The 13,496-nt window shown below is 33.7% G+C and overlaps 1 protein-coding gene across 2 annotated transcripts in view; it reads left to right on the top strand.

Moving 5' to 3' along the window:
• Positions 1-13,496, top strand: part of ec (ubiquitin specific peptidase echinus) — an 85,909-nt gene that overhangs the window by 37,419 nt on the left and 34,994 nt on the right. The window contains exon 1 of one of the 2 annotated variants that reach the window (XM_073083748.1): positions 5,762-5,987. The exons of the other annotated variant lie outside the window; for it this stretch is intronic. Coding sequence (XP_072939849.1) covers positions 5,937-5,987 — 51 coding nt within the window. The 5' untranslated portion in view covers positions 5,762-5,936. Of the gene's footprint in view, positions 1-5,761; positions 5,988-13,496 lie in introns of those variants that run through there. 2 annotated transcript variants of the gene reach the window in all.

Here is a 13,496-nt window from a genome sequence, read left to right as displayed (position 1 = left end):
AGAACTACCGTGTTATGGTTTGAAGGGCGTTGTAAGGACACTGATACGAACCTTTCAACTTGGTCCTCAGGGTAGCACCGCATCTGTGATTGTAATCGCATAGGATTTCAATCGGATAAGAAAGTTAAATCTAGGACTAAATATAGATGTCCGTGGGCGTCAGAGGTCAGTTACTATCGGGATTACATACTCCTTAGCGACTTACGTTTAAAAAATATAATTCAATATTACACACATTTCCAATAGCATAATTGAAAATAGGATTTTCAAGCTTTATCCCAAAAACACTAAATTGATGGCCACTCAACGTCTAGTGTTTCAAAGCTCTGACCATTTTCATCTTATCTGTTGTTTTTTTACGACCGTTAAGGGATTGCGGGCGTGAAATTAAATTATGATTCAATACAGATTATATGAAGGCTTAGCACGGAATCCGTATCCGGTTGGGATCGAATTGAATACGAGGATTGTATCGAAACAATTATAATTCTGGGTACTTAACTACTTAGTAGGATTTCTGTTGTGAAGTAAATGCTTTTATTATTTGAGACACAATTAGTTTTATCTTAATTTCCTTTTCCCAAAAATAACGTTGTTACAAAAAATATTATATTTAATAATTTGAAAAATATTCTTGTAACGCAGTGATAGTCCAGTGGTTGAAATTCAGCCTTTCGATTGTGGGGGCTAAGGCTCGAACCCGCAGTAGGCACCAATGAATTAATGATCACTTACTTTAACGGTTCTCAAAGGTATGTAAAGTCTGCCAATACGCACTTGGCCAGCGCGGTGGACTATGGCCTTCTTCTCATTCTGAGAGGAAACCCGTGCCTAGTAGTAGGTCAGTAATGGGTTGACGATGAATTCTCGTAGAGATTCCAAAGGTTTAATTTGTAACAATTTGCATTCGATTGTCGATTGACTTTTAAACGCCATGTTAAAATGACGAAATACTATTGTTCTTTGAGAATGAGCCAATACAATGAACATAATTTTAATTACTACAAGCCTACTAATTATGTAATCATAGACTTATTTCGTGTTACAAAACCAGGCTATTAATATACCATGAATATGTTATGGGCACAACTATGGTTTTTATGAGAAGAGTGGTACTCGTTATTTAAAAACATATGTACAGTCAGCTCGAAAAGTAGATGAACAGGTTAAGGTTTCAAATATACCTAAGTAGCTAAACACAACTAGCTCCATAATTAAATGAACGTCGTAGCTCTTCTTGCAAAAACCAATGTTTCAATTTTTACGCAGGTAGGTTCTAATGTTATTTATCTTTGCTGAAATCTTATTGTCTCTTTTTACCCGACTGCCAAGGAAGGGTTATGTTTTTCGCGCGTATCTTGTATGTTTGTCTTTCTTTATTTGATCCGATCTAACAAACGGCTGGATGAATTTCAACAGTTAAAGTGTCATTATATTTGTCTCAACGACCCGAGTGTCCTTAGATAGGTGTTAGTAAAAAAAAATCAAAATGGCGGATTTTTGGCGCGAAATAGTAAGACATTTAAAAGTTAACCGAACCTATCGAGTAGGGTATCAAATGAAAGGAAATTAAACGGAGATTATAAAAACATATTTGTATATATATAAAACAGTAAGGTGACTGACTGACTGACTAACTAAATGACTTTTTCATTTTTCAGAAATCAACGTACAACCTAAACCAAGGACCTTACAGTTCTGAAATTTTGCACATAGGTTCTCTATATAGCTTGAATGAGTACTAAGAAAGTCCTTTTGGAAATTCTACCCTTAAGAGGGTAAAATAGGGGAAAACAGTTTTTTTGAAATCCTTTAATTTTGAAGCAACTACTATAAAAATTTGTATTTGGCTTTCTGGATAGGAACAAGGACGTACTTATTTATCCCCCTCCGAAAAATCAACCCCGTAGAGGGTAAAATAAGGGTTAAAAGTTCATTTGAACAATCGTCAATTTTGAAGCAAACACTATGACATGTTGTATCAGGCTTTTTGGATAAAAATAATGAAATGCTACCTCTAACGAGGTAAAATAATGACCGAAACTTTGATTTACTGAAGTTATATATTTTATAGACCGTAAATGGTGAATTATTTCGCAAAAAAGTAACACGTTTTAAAAAAAGTTAACCAAACCTATCGAGTAGGGTGTCAAAATAAAGGAAATTAAGAGGTGATTAGTAGATTACATATACATTATATAATATATCTTATATAATGCTTATATATAAATTTCTCGTGTTAGTTACCATACTCCTCCGAAACGGCTTCACCGATTTTCACCAAATTTTATATACATATTCAGTTGGTCTGAGAATCGGTCACTATCTTTTTTTTACACCTAAGGATAAGGGTTGTTCATCCTTAACATTTTTTTTATTTATATGGCAACACAACGTTTGCCGGGTCAGCTAGTACATATATACTCGTATATACACATCGAGATGACTGTCTGACTAAATGAGAGAGTTGCTGTGCCAGAGATCAACGCAAAGGGAAACCGCTGAACTTAAGCGTGCTGGAATTTTACACATAGGTTCTTTATATAGCGTAAATGAACACAAGAGGATAAAATAGGATAATATTGTTTGAACATCTTTTGTTTTTGAAGCAGACACCTACTATGAAACTTTGTATTTGGCTTTCTGGATAAAAATAATGAAATGCCTATTTCACTGCTTTTGGAAATTCTACTTCAGCCTTTTTGGTGCAGTCGGGTTTTTGATTTTTTAAATTAATTACTTGTTTACTTTATGTCGTGTACCTAAAAAATGTACCTGTTTTGGACTTTTTATTACGTAACGAGTAGCTACTCATGATGTGGTTTTTATAATGCCGATATACTGAGCGACGTGCATAAATTGGGATCATGGCAAAACTGCGGTTTTGCGGGGAGAAATTGTTGGTATATTAATCTATCTACCCTAGGTGAATTTCTGGTTTGGAACATCGGCATGATAAACATTACTTTCGTGAATACTTACGTAACAAAATGAACCTATTCATTCCGACATGACATACATTTATTTATTTTTAGTTTTGGACAATTGTTAATAAGGAAGTAACCTTAAACTTGACAGTTATTTTAAACATCATACAGATACCTCAATTTTATTGGTATAGATATAGTCGTGGGTCTGCACGTGTCTTCGAGACAAAGGGAACGCGCAACCTTTGTTTCATGGCGCCACGACGTGATTGTAGCTAGATCGTGTTCTCATTAGCCGCTAGTAATGGTTCGATATGATATCATAGGCACTGTTTACTAATTTAGGAAAATATAACTATGTAGTATAGGTACTTAGACGAAACTATGAGAACCTAGTAATTAGAATGTACTCATATACTGGAAAGTCCTGGTTCTTTTTAATGCAAAGAATTGGCTATTATAAATTACTACAAGCATGACAGTTTCTTAATTTTATTACCTACTAGCTGACCCGTCAAACTTTGTACCGCCTCAAAATCTATTTATCAAATATATTTCATATAAAATATATATTACTCGTGGATAATGTAGCTTTCGAATGGTGAAAGAATTTTTAAAATCTGTCCAGTAGTTTTTGAGCTTAATCATTACAATCAAACAAACAAACAAAGTTTTCCTCTTTATAATATTAGTATAGATTACTACTATTTAAAAATTTGTCTATTGAGAATACGTAAATTATATGGATTTACTTAATGCGTATGTATGCGTTATAAGCTCGAGAGTTATATTAAAAAAGAAAACCCTGCTGATAAAATAAAGCCTATTTGTCTCCTTCAATTCAGACGATTCTACCGACAGCTCACGATTCAAAAACAAGAAAATGTAACCAGTTTTCACAATTGAAATTGTCATTGTTAACTATTTTTGTGTTTGAAAAATATTAGAAATGTAATGTAGTTTTTAAATCATTTACGAATTAACCGATATTTCTCCGCACTTTTTCTTCGATTTCGAGTTTTTGCACCACTTAACTGTGCATGTCGCTATTGTTCTGCGTAAATTACAATATGACACAAATTAAACAGCTAACAGAGTTGATCATCAGAGCAGAGATTGTCAGCCGATTAAGCCATTTAATGGCTTCCTTCAATTACAATCTATATTTATCTATGGTGTAAGATTTAAAAAAGAAATTAGTTATTCACTTTTTATGAATACAAACATGGCATATTGAAGTACCTATGTATAAATCGGGTGGCGTCTGTCTTTGTTCTGTTTTTTGGTTTTTACCGTATTTGCACCGTTATTTTGCTATCAAATTTGAAACGGACTATTATACGATATACTCGTATGTACGTTTTTGTAATGGTCAGTAAATATTTGTACTTGTAATAAATATGAATGGAATGCTTGCAAGAACAGTTTTCATGTATTTATTGTTTGGGTGATAATAATTCCTTTATTAGTGGCTCAGGTAAAGCTACAAATAAATATGATGTTGCAATCAATTGCCCTTGAAAAATCTAGTTTTGGTTGAATGCGTTGTTTGATGCATTCTGGTTTGAAATGGCAATATAATTATAATTTTAGGTGTGACTGTTTCTGTAAAGGAAATAAAGTCAGATGTACCTAATTACTATGAGTATCGTTCGTATTTTTAATTTTGTATTAATAAAAATAGTTGCATTAATTTTTAATTTTAATGAAACTACATATATACGATACATATGTATATATATGTATTATCTAATAAAAATAAAATAAAATAAAAATAAAAATAGCCTTTATTCGTAGAAGTAGAGAACATACAAAAATCTTACAAAATTTAATGAAAAATGTTTAATATAATATATATATATATTAAATATAAATATAATAATTCTCCTATATAATGTCTCTGACTTCAACGTGACTCTTGGCCTAGGCCTCCTCTAGCTGTTTCCATTTATGCATGTATTATCTAAAATGGGTATAAATTTCGTCCCATATCTTTAAATCTCACATCATGTCTTTATAAAGAAGCATAAATGTGCGAGTTTTTGTTAGTGAAAAAACTGCAAGGTGCGTCTAACACAAAAGATAAAACATCACAATATCTCTATAACACATCGTTGGCGGAACAGCCTCCCCTCGTAGGTTTTGACGCACTTTTTTCTCGTCCACCTGCTTCGATCACCAAAAAAAACGAAGCACGTAATACGGTTTATTTTCTAAACTTCGACGTGCTTCATCGCGCTGATTACGGATTTCGGTAAGAAGCTTATTGGTAATTTATATCGAACTAAAACCTACGTAATTTAAAGATTTTCGTTACATATATTTTATATTAACATAATTTTAATGATTGACACGAATAATTTTGTTGTCAATACCGCCTACGTTTCGTGTATCTAATGATACATTCTCATAATTTTAATTAGCAGGTAATGAAAGATAAAAATTGAGTAGCCATTATAATAATATAGAGTACCTACCTACATTACAATAATAATTATTATCTACTTCGTATACAAGCAATTGTACAACAAAAATAACGATAGATATAATAGTAATTTTAAGTATAAAATGTCTTTCAAAACATCCCTATTTATTTTTCTTATTACGTGGTACGATCACTATTAGACAGTACATCCCTATCTTCGGTTACAATTTTTTATTTGTATTATTCCCGTGTTCCCGCGGGCGACGAGCTTCATTTAAAACAAAATGGCGGTCCCAAAACTAAAGCCTCCTCGTAGGGCAGTTTCATATCGTAGCCACTGGAGGCGCTGGTGTCGGTTAGTTCCTTACTACGCCGCTGTTCGAATTGGCGCTGGCGTCACGGGCGGCGTACGCGCATCGCTACACTCCCACGTACGATCTCCCTTTGTAAACACTGTTCGAAATCGCCGCGTGCAAACTTTTCAGTTTTCTCTGGACTTAAATGAATTGTTGACAAGATGAAGGTCTTGAAAGTGTTGTGACAAGAACTGTGTTTGTGACGTACAGGATTATACGAATATCGAAATGACGAAAACGAAGTTGACGAAAGGCAGCGCTCTCTTTCACAGCGCGAAGGTAAGTGCGATACGATAAAGTTTGTTTTTGTGCAATTTTATGACTTAACCATGTGTTAATTAGGTATTAAACGTAAAGAGCATGTTTAAATTATATCAATGATAGCTACATTAGTTAAATTTCCTTAATGTAGAGCATGTTGTTACGTAAATGTCCTATACTTTATAGAAAAAATAAGCTCTTTTATGTTTTTTGATTAGTGAAACCTGTAATACAAAACCTGCTTGATATAAGAGAAGAAAGCTCATTATTTGTCCGAATGTCCGCATAAAGCAGCGCCGTGTAGGGTAATTCGATCCAGGCCGGTTCGTGCAGGGCCTCCGTGAATCTCGAATCTCGAACCTCCTCTCGCGCTCCCGAGCCTTCCCTTTGATTTAAACGAAACGACTCGCCTGTACGGAATAACGACAAATTGGTTTTGAATTCACTTTATAGTTTGTTTTGCAGGTGTGTTTATGAATTGTCTATTTGCAAGGATTTATTTACCTACAAATAAGACGACTAATAAATCTGATGACCTTTTAAACTTTGTTACTAAACGATATGTACGTGCATGCAATACACAACTTCTATAGTATTTAATACACAAATTCTATAATGATATTTGCCTACTAAATATATAATTGTTATGCTCTAAATATAAATTAAATTCGACGTTTGATATTTCAGTAGGTAGAGTCACCGCAAATGAGGTTTCTACATGTGTATTTATTTCACTCTCAACCTCGTATGTTAATACATCTTATTATTAACATAATTGGTGCAGAATATTTGTTAACAGTCTCTATTATTACTACCTACATTCATACTTAAACATTGGATTGGTCAAAGCCCGCAGTAAAAGACATCAACGAGCACGAGTGAGACAGGAATACTTGTTTTCGTGTGCGAAAGTGAGATGAAAAGTGTCTATAGCAATTTTGTTTATAGCTTGAACGTAATTATATGGACTGGGATTTTGTACAGGTACGTTTAACTGCAGGTAGTGGGTCGCATGGTCGGATGGACTCCCTATTTCAAAAGGGATGCTCCATTATAATAGGGCAGTTTCGACCATGCAACGCATCGGTTTTTAAACTTAGGGCCTTGGTTGCTTTCGTTTCGTTTCGTTGAATACTAATGATGCATGAATCGTTTGAAACGACGCGTCATTTACTTACGGTTTGAAGATTTTGTTGTTTTTGACAAGGCGTGGTGAAGCGGTTATTATACCGGTCTGACTCGCAATGGATTCCGGGTTCGATCCCCGGCCAATCAGACAAAAAAATAATAAACTTAGATATCTTATCTGGGTCTGGGTGTTTGTGTGTTGACTACACAGATAATCCTCTGGCTAATCCTAGGGTAGATAATATAGGGTTCTGAGTGTAATAAGCGTGTTTTGTTTCTTTCTAGGATTCTAGTTACAATTTCTGAGAAGTCGTTAAGGTAGCAAAACTTTATACCTGTCCTAATTCCCTTTTAATGAGTGACACTGGGACGATAGGTGTAAAGTAAAAAGCGAATTGGTTGAAATATGGCGAGTTCTCAGAATCTCAGGTTCTCAGAATCTGGCGCACACTGACCGGTTCTTAATGGTCGCCGGCACCGAATGAGGTATTACCTCTTTCACCTCATATTTTGTTTGCTTTAATCTTTTTAAAAACGTTTTTAAAGCACATTTGCATAAAATGGCAAATTCGTTAAATAGGAAGTTGTAAGGTTTTCTTTGTCAAGAAGTGTGGTATCTTCTTTGCGGGCGATGACACCATAGTCCTTTGGTCGGCAGAGGTCCGGGTTCAATCCTCGTCGGCGTAGATCTAAATGGTTAAATTAAATTTATGTACTAAATAAAGTATTTATATCGTACATATAAAATTCTCGTGGCACAATGTTAGTTACCGTACTCCTCCGAAACGGCTTTACCGATTTTCCCCAAATTTTATGTGCATATTCAGTAGGTCTGAGAATCAGCTACTATCCATTTTTCATACCCCTAAGTGATAAGGGTTTTTCACCCTTAACATTTTTTTACCTATATTGCAACAACGTTTGCCGAGTCAACTAGTTTAATAAAAAAATATACAAGGTAAAAAAAATATTGTGCTACCGAAGCCTCTGTGTGTAGTTCCGATTCGCATATAGCCTATTATTTAAACCTTATTCATTTGCATATTAGGTATGTAATGTAAAAATCTTGTTATATAAGTGACTTGGTTAAATGTACTTGGATAGGAGAAACCACTTAACATGCAAGTCCACATGTCAGTCCGCGCATAGAAAGTGTTATTGTCAATAGTAGGGTACAAAATATTTGATACTATAAATCAACGAACTTATAAAGTGTAGATTATTACCACGCTTTTATTAGCTTGACCTGTATGTATATAACAAAAACTTTGATTTTTACCCACGTCAAACGGACAGTTTAATTTAAAATTTTGAAAAATTGTCAAGAACAAGACAATACACAATTTCAATAATTTTATTCCATTGTCTTTATCAGGATCATCAGGATTATGGCTTTTCGAGGCAGTGTTCGAGCGTCTTAGAGAAAGTTCATAGCAGAGTTACTATATTGCAACAATTATTACTTTTTAGTTTGATTAACATAAATGATGGTTTTTAAATTTTTTAATAATAACGATATTTCTTAAGTAAATATGATAAGAATACTTTGCGATAATTATAGAGCCTATATCGCAATGGCTGTAGGTATATATAGCCATTCCTATATTCCTATGTTGTCATCTTGTCACTATGTTGGCATCTTGTAGAATTCCTAGATTTCTTTGCACATCTGCCCTACTGGCGTTGCGAGATGTTCTTTCACATTCTGCGACATGCCAAAGAAACTGAAGATAACTGCGCAACATTATAATTTATCATGTGATCATCTGAATGTAAGTGTACCTAAGTTTACATTGAACATAAAACTCAAAGTAGATAAATTATAAAAAAAGAAACAAGAATATATTGTTACTTAATAAATTATTATTTGTCTTATAACGCTTCATAGAACATCAGTGATTATTAATTACACATTACCATACATATATCAACTTCATTATTCATTATTTGTCATTAAAAAGAGCATTTGTTAATGATTCATTACTAGTATTTATTTAAAAGTGTGATCGAACTATATAATTGTGCAAGTATAAAGTGGTAATCGAATTCATCAATAAAAAGAGCACTTGTTAATTATTCATTACAAGTATTCTTTAAAAAATGTGATTGAACTATACAATGGTAGAAAAATAAAGTGGTAATCGAATGGGTCCAACGTTATTAATACAAAATTTTAGGCGTTCCATTTCCGCAAGGGAAGTGTCCTTCTATATTTTGATTCAAATCTACTTCCGCCTGCACGCATGCCCGTTTTGGTCGAGGACACATACAATAAATGCATCAGAATTACGCATCCTTTGCATGACATAATAAAAATAACTCAGATTAGAAATAAAATATTTCTGAAAAGTAAAGAATATAGTTTTTTTTATTATAAAATTTTTGTTTAATATATGTATTATGTGCTCACCGTTAGCATTTTTCTGATAAATAGGTATGTACTTATATTTAAAATTTACTTGCTGTGAATATTTACTAGAACATATTTAATAGGTATTCGTTATTTTAAGTGAATAATGTCCGGGCCAAATAATATAGTAGACTATACAACGTATTAAAATTTGAATTTTTCGAAGATTATTCTAAAATTCGAATATTTACATTTACATTTCAAATAGAGGCAGATGCACACTTGCCGCGAACAAATTGTTCCGATAAAGCTAGTCGTGCGATGTCTTCCCACGCGAACCAAGAGCCGGCAAATCGTGCTTCTTGCTGCGATTATAAATTCAATATGTTTGATGCCTCACTGCGCTCCCCGCTTTTAAAAACGTGTGTAAACTGACCCTTACATACATTATACATTTCTTTTCGAGATTCCCACAAAAAAACTGTGTTGAGTAAGTAATTACTTGAAGTTCTTGAAAGATATTACTCTAAAGATTTATTGTTGTGTAAATTATTGAGCGAATAAATTCCAATGATTGTTTATCGTGAAAAATAAATATCTTATTTATTGTTCTTGCAATAGGCACATGTAATGAGAAAAGTATGCGTATGCAATAACGTCGTTTATTGTTTATGGTTGAATTGATGAGCCCCATGAATTAGCACTTATGGCGTCGTTTTACACCTTTTTATATATTACATTAAGAAGATATTAATTCATTACGACTCATGTCTAGAAATTATTATTATGGATAATTTAACAATAAAGCGTATGTAGAACTTACATTGGCATAAGCAACATGTAGTTGGAGGATAGGACTGCTTTACAAAAGATAAGAAAGAAGGCGTTATGTCTTATGTAAGATTTCTTATGACTCGTTTATTCTTATGATATCTTATAGAGGATGTGTCATGTTCAAACGGATGCAGTAATGCAGGTTTCTTACCTAATCGACTACGGATATTGAGTGTGAAATTACACATATATTATTATATAATCCGTATGAGTTTTTTTTAAGAAATTCACGCAACCACCGATGCAGTCCATGCGAAGGTTATTGTTGCTCACGGATATCTTCAATCCCAATTAAAATTACTCTTACTTATATAAGAAGACAAATGCATTGCTACCCTTGAAGACTAATTGAAACACCTCATATGTTTCTATATTATTACACAAATGACACTTCAAATAATATTCATATTTGTTAATACTATACAAGTCCACACTGACAACGTAAATAAATTTATAAATCATTGTTGCATGCATTGGCAATAAGTTGTTTCATTTTTTAATTCCAACTTAGATGTGAAATTACTAATTTGATATTTTCTTTTTCATTTTGTTTTATTATATGTTGTATTCTATGTATGTTCTATGAATCACACTGAACCAAATATATTGTAATATTAATTAATTAATTAAGGAATGTCTAGTGATAAGTCGACGGTGTATCTAAATCTAAATCAATAAATAAATAAGTCTATTACGATAGTTCCCCAGCAAAGCAAGAAAAATAACTCAGTTGTATTTCCATTCAATTTTTATTCATAACAAAAATTTTAAACCCACGTGCAAAACCGAGCGTGTAATATTGTTCGCTGTTTGCTAGATGTAAGCGTAAACATATTATTAGATATAACTCGACTGGTAGAGCCTTTGTCCCGTTATGTTCGCCGGCGCCGCACTCGTTAAGGCTTCGATAGATACATGTATCTATCTATTCTCTATTTTATGCGCACGTGCGCTCTACCAAATCACTCTATACTCTACCGATAAAAATAGTCGTGACTGATATATGGTGGTCCTACAGCTAATCGTTAATAAATTCAATTGTGCTTAGGACTAAAGTAGATCCATCATTAAAAAGCCGTGCTATATATATTTATTGTCATCTACTTACGAAATGTTTTGAGCAATAACGGTATGTTCTTTCACGTCTGGTTTTATGATTAAATTTAATTTCTTTAAAATGTTTTGTTGAAATAAAACAAAGTTGACAAACAACGTTCATTTCATAGAAATTTGTTTCAAGGGTAATATTCAAAGAATGAATACATCACGTCTCTTAATTATTTAATAAAAAGTTATTAGCATAGCACTTGTTAATCTTAAGCCCTAGTACCACCTAGAGAACCGACAGATAAATTCGTAATTTGTCCAATATTATTTCCTTGGCTTAAACCAAAGAGACTTTTTTCGTTATTTCGTCTGCATAAGCTACTAAGTTGTCGTGAACCAAGTTCTAATAATCGCTAAACCTGCCAGCCGAATACCTAATGAACGATAAGCCTTAACTTTGCCTTTTTATGCAATGTATCTGTCAGTCACTTAACAAACTTTCAGAGGAAACTTAGTATCCAAAAAGGCGACCGAAGTTTCGGGTCAAGTTTTTGTGGTTGTTTGTGGGTTTTATTTAAATACAATGAAACCTTTGAGGCAGTTAACGTACCTTTAAATTAGCTGCTCAAACAAGATCGCTTTGTGTCTGTCATGGGGCAATCCTGAGTTTTTTGGGTTCATTAAAACAAACAATTGATACGGTTATCTTGAACACGTATTTTGTTTCAATATTTAGGGATTGATATCACGTCTTTCTGGAATCTCCAAAACCTCTTATTACTCAATATTACTTCGCTCTGCACGTATTTCATTTCAATAGTAGCTTTTTCGTGCAGCTTCGTTCGATGTCAGAGGTTGATGATTGTTGTTTTATGTGTTCTTCGGGAACAGTGTTCTTAGGAATTAGAATTTCTTTCTGTCCTATTTTGGACCCCTAACAACGTGAGTACGAAATTTCATGACAATCAGTTTGGTAGTTAAGACGTGAAAAGTCATTTTCGCATTTATAATATTAGTTAGGATTTACTCAATGATACCAAGTCTGCTTAGACGCTTCGATCCATGTACAACTAATCAACATTTCGCAATCATTCGTTATAATACAACAGTCAAGTTACGAAGAGCAAAATCATTATTCAAGCGAAGTTGAAACGTGTTTTTGCCTATTTACTTCCATTCGTTACGCGCAAGTCTTTATCCGCCATTCTAACAGTATCCTGATACGTGACTTAGAAAAATCTGTGGCGAGCGCTGCCGGCTACCGGAGATGCGTTCCGCACCTGTCGCCCTTCCGTTGGTTAACGTCACCTTGGCGAAAATAAAGGACTTTGTATCTAAGAATGATAATGCTCTTATATGTATTTGTATTATTTTATTTTATATGTATTTGTATTATTTGACGACCGCCTGGTGGAGCGATCGCCATATCGGTCTGACTCGCTGAGGATCCCGGGTTCGATTCCCGGCCAGACAGACCTCTAAATGATGAATTTAGATTTCTGTTTCTGGGTCTGGGTGTTTGTCTTTGTGTGTGTCTACGGCACCTACGACACAGGGAATCCTAGTGTGGGGGCTGTGATTGTAGAAAGCGTTTTATGTTTTATGTTTATATTTTATTTTACAAAGGACGTATAGTATACAGTAGTTATACAAAAAAATAGTACAAAATCCAGTGGAAATATTACTTAAAGCGATTTAATTAAGGCTATAGAAGGTTTTAAAGAAGAAATTTGGAATAAATACGAACAATGTTAAGAGTGTACAAAAGTGAAATACATACCTATAATGCGATTATACTTTTTTATGCTTAAGAAAGTTTCTTTAAACACGTTTTATTGACAAGGCTCGCAAAGGGATTATTTACTTATAATCCGATATTTTAGAAACAGGTGTTCAAGCTATTCCATGAAACATGTATAATTACCTAGTATTTCTTACAGATCCAGAACCAAATTTCCATACCACTTAAACTCAGCATAACCAGTAATCAATGAACCTAATTCATATTCGGAGATAACCGTAGCAAGGTTATAGAATAAACCATAGATCGGTTTATGGAGCAGCATCAATGTCTGGCCATCTGCCCCAAACGGGTTAAGATGCACCTGCGCCGAAAACAATTGCGATATGCATGCAGCAGGTGGTGCCCATAATCGTAGGACGCATGA

The sequence above is a fragment of the Epargyreus clarus genome, unplaced genomic scaffold, assembly GCF_041222505.1.
Source record: "Epargyreus clarus isolate Ecla_fem2 unplaced genomic scaffold, WU_Ecla_fem_2.2 ptg000019l, whole genome shotgun sequence".
NCBI classification, from domain to species: Eukaryota; Metazoa; Arthropoda; class Insecta; order Lepidoptera; family Hesperiidae; genus Epargyreus; species Epargyreus clarus.
This window is presented reverse-complemented; position numbering and strand designations above follow the sequence as displayed.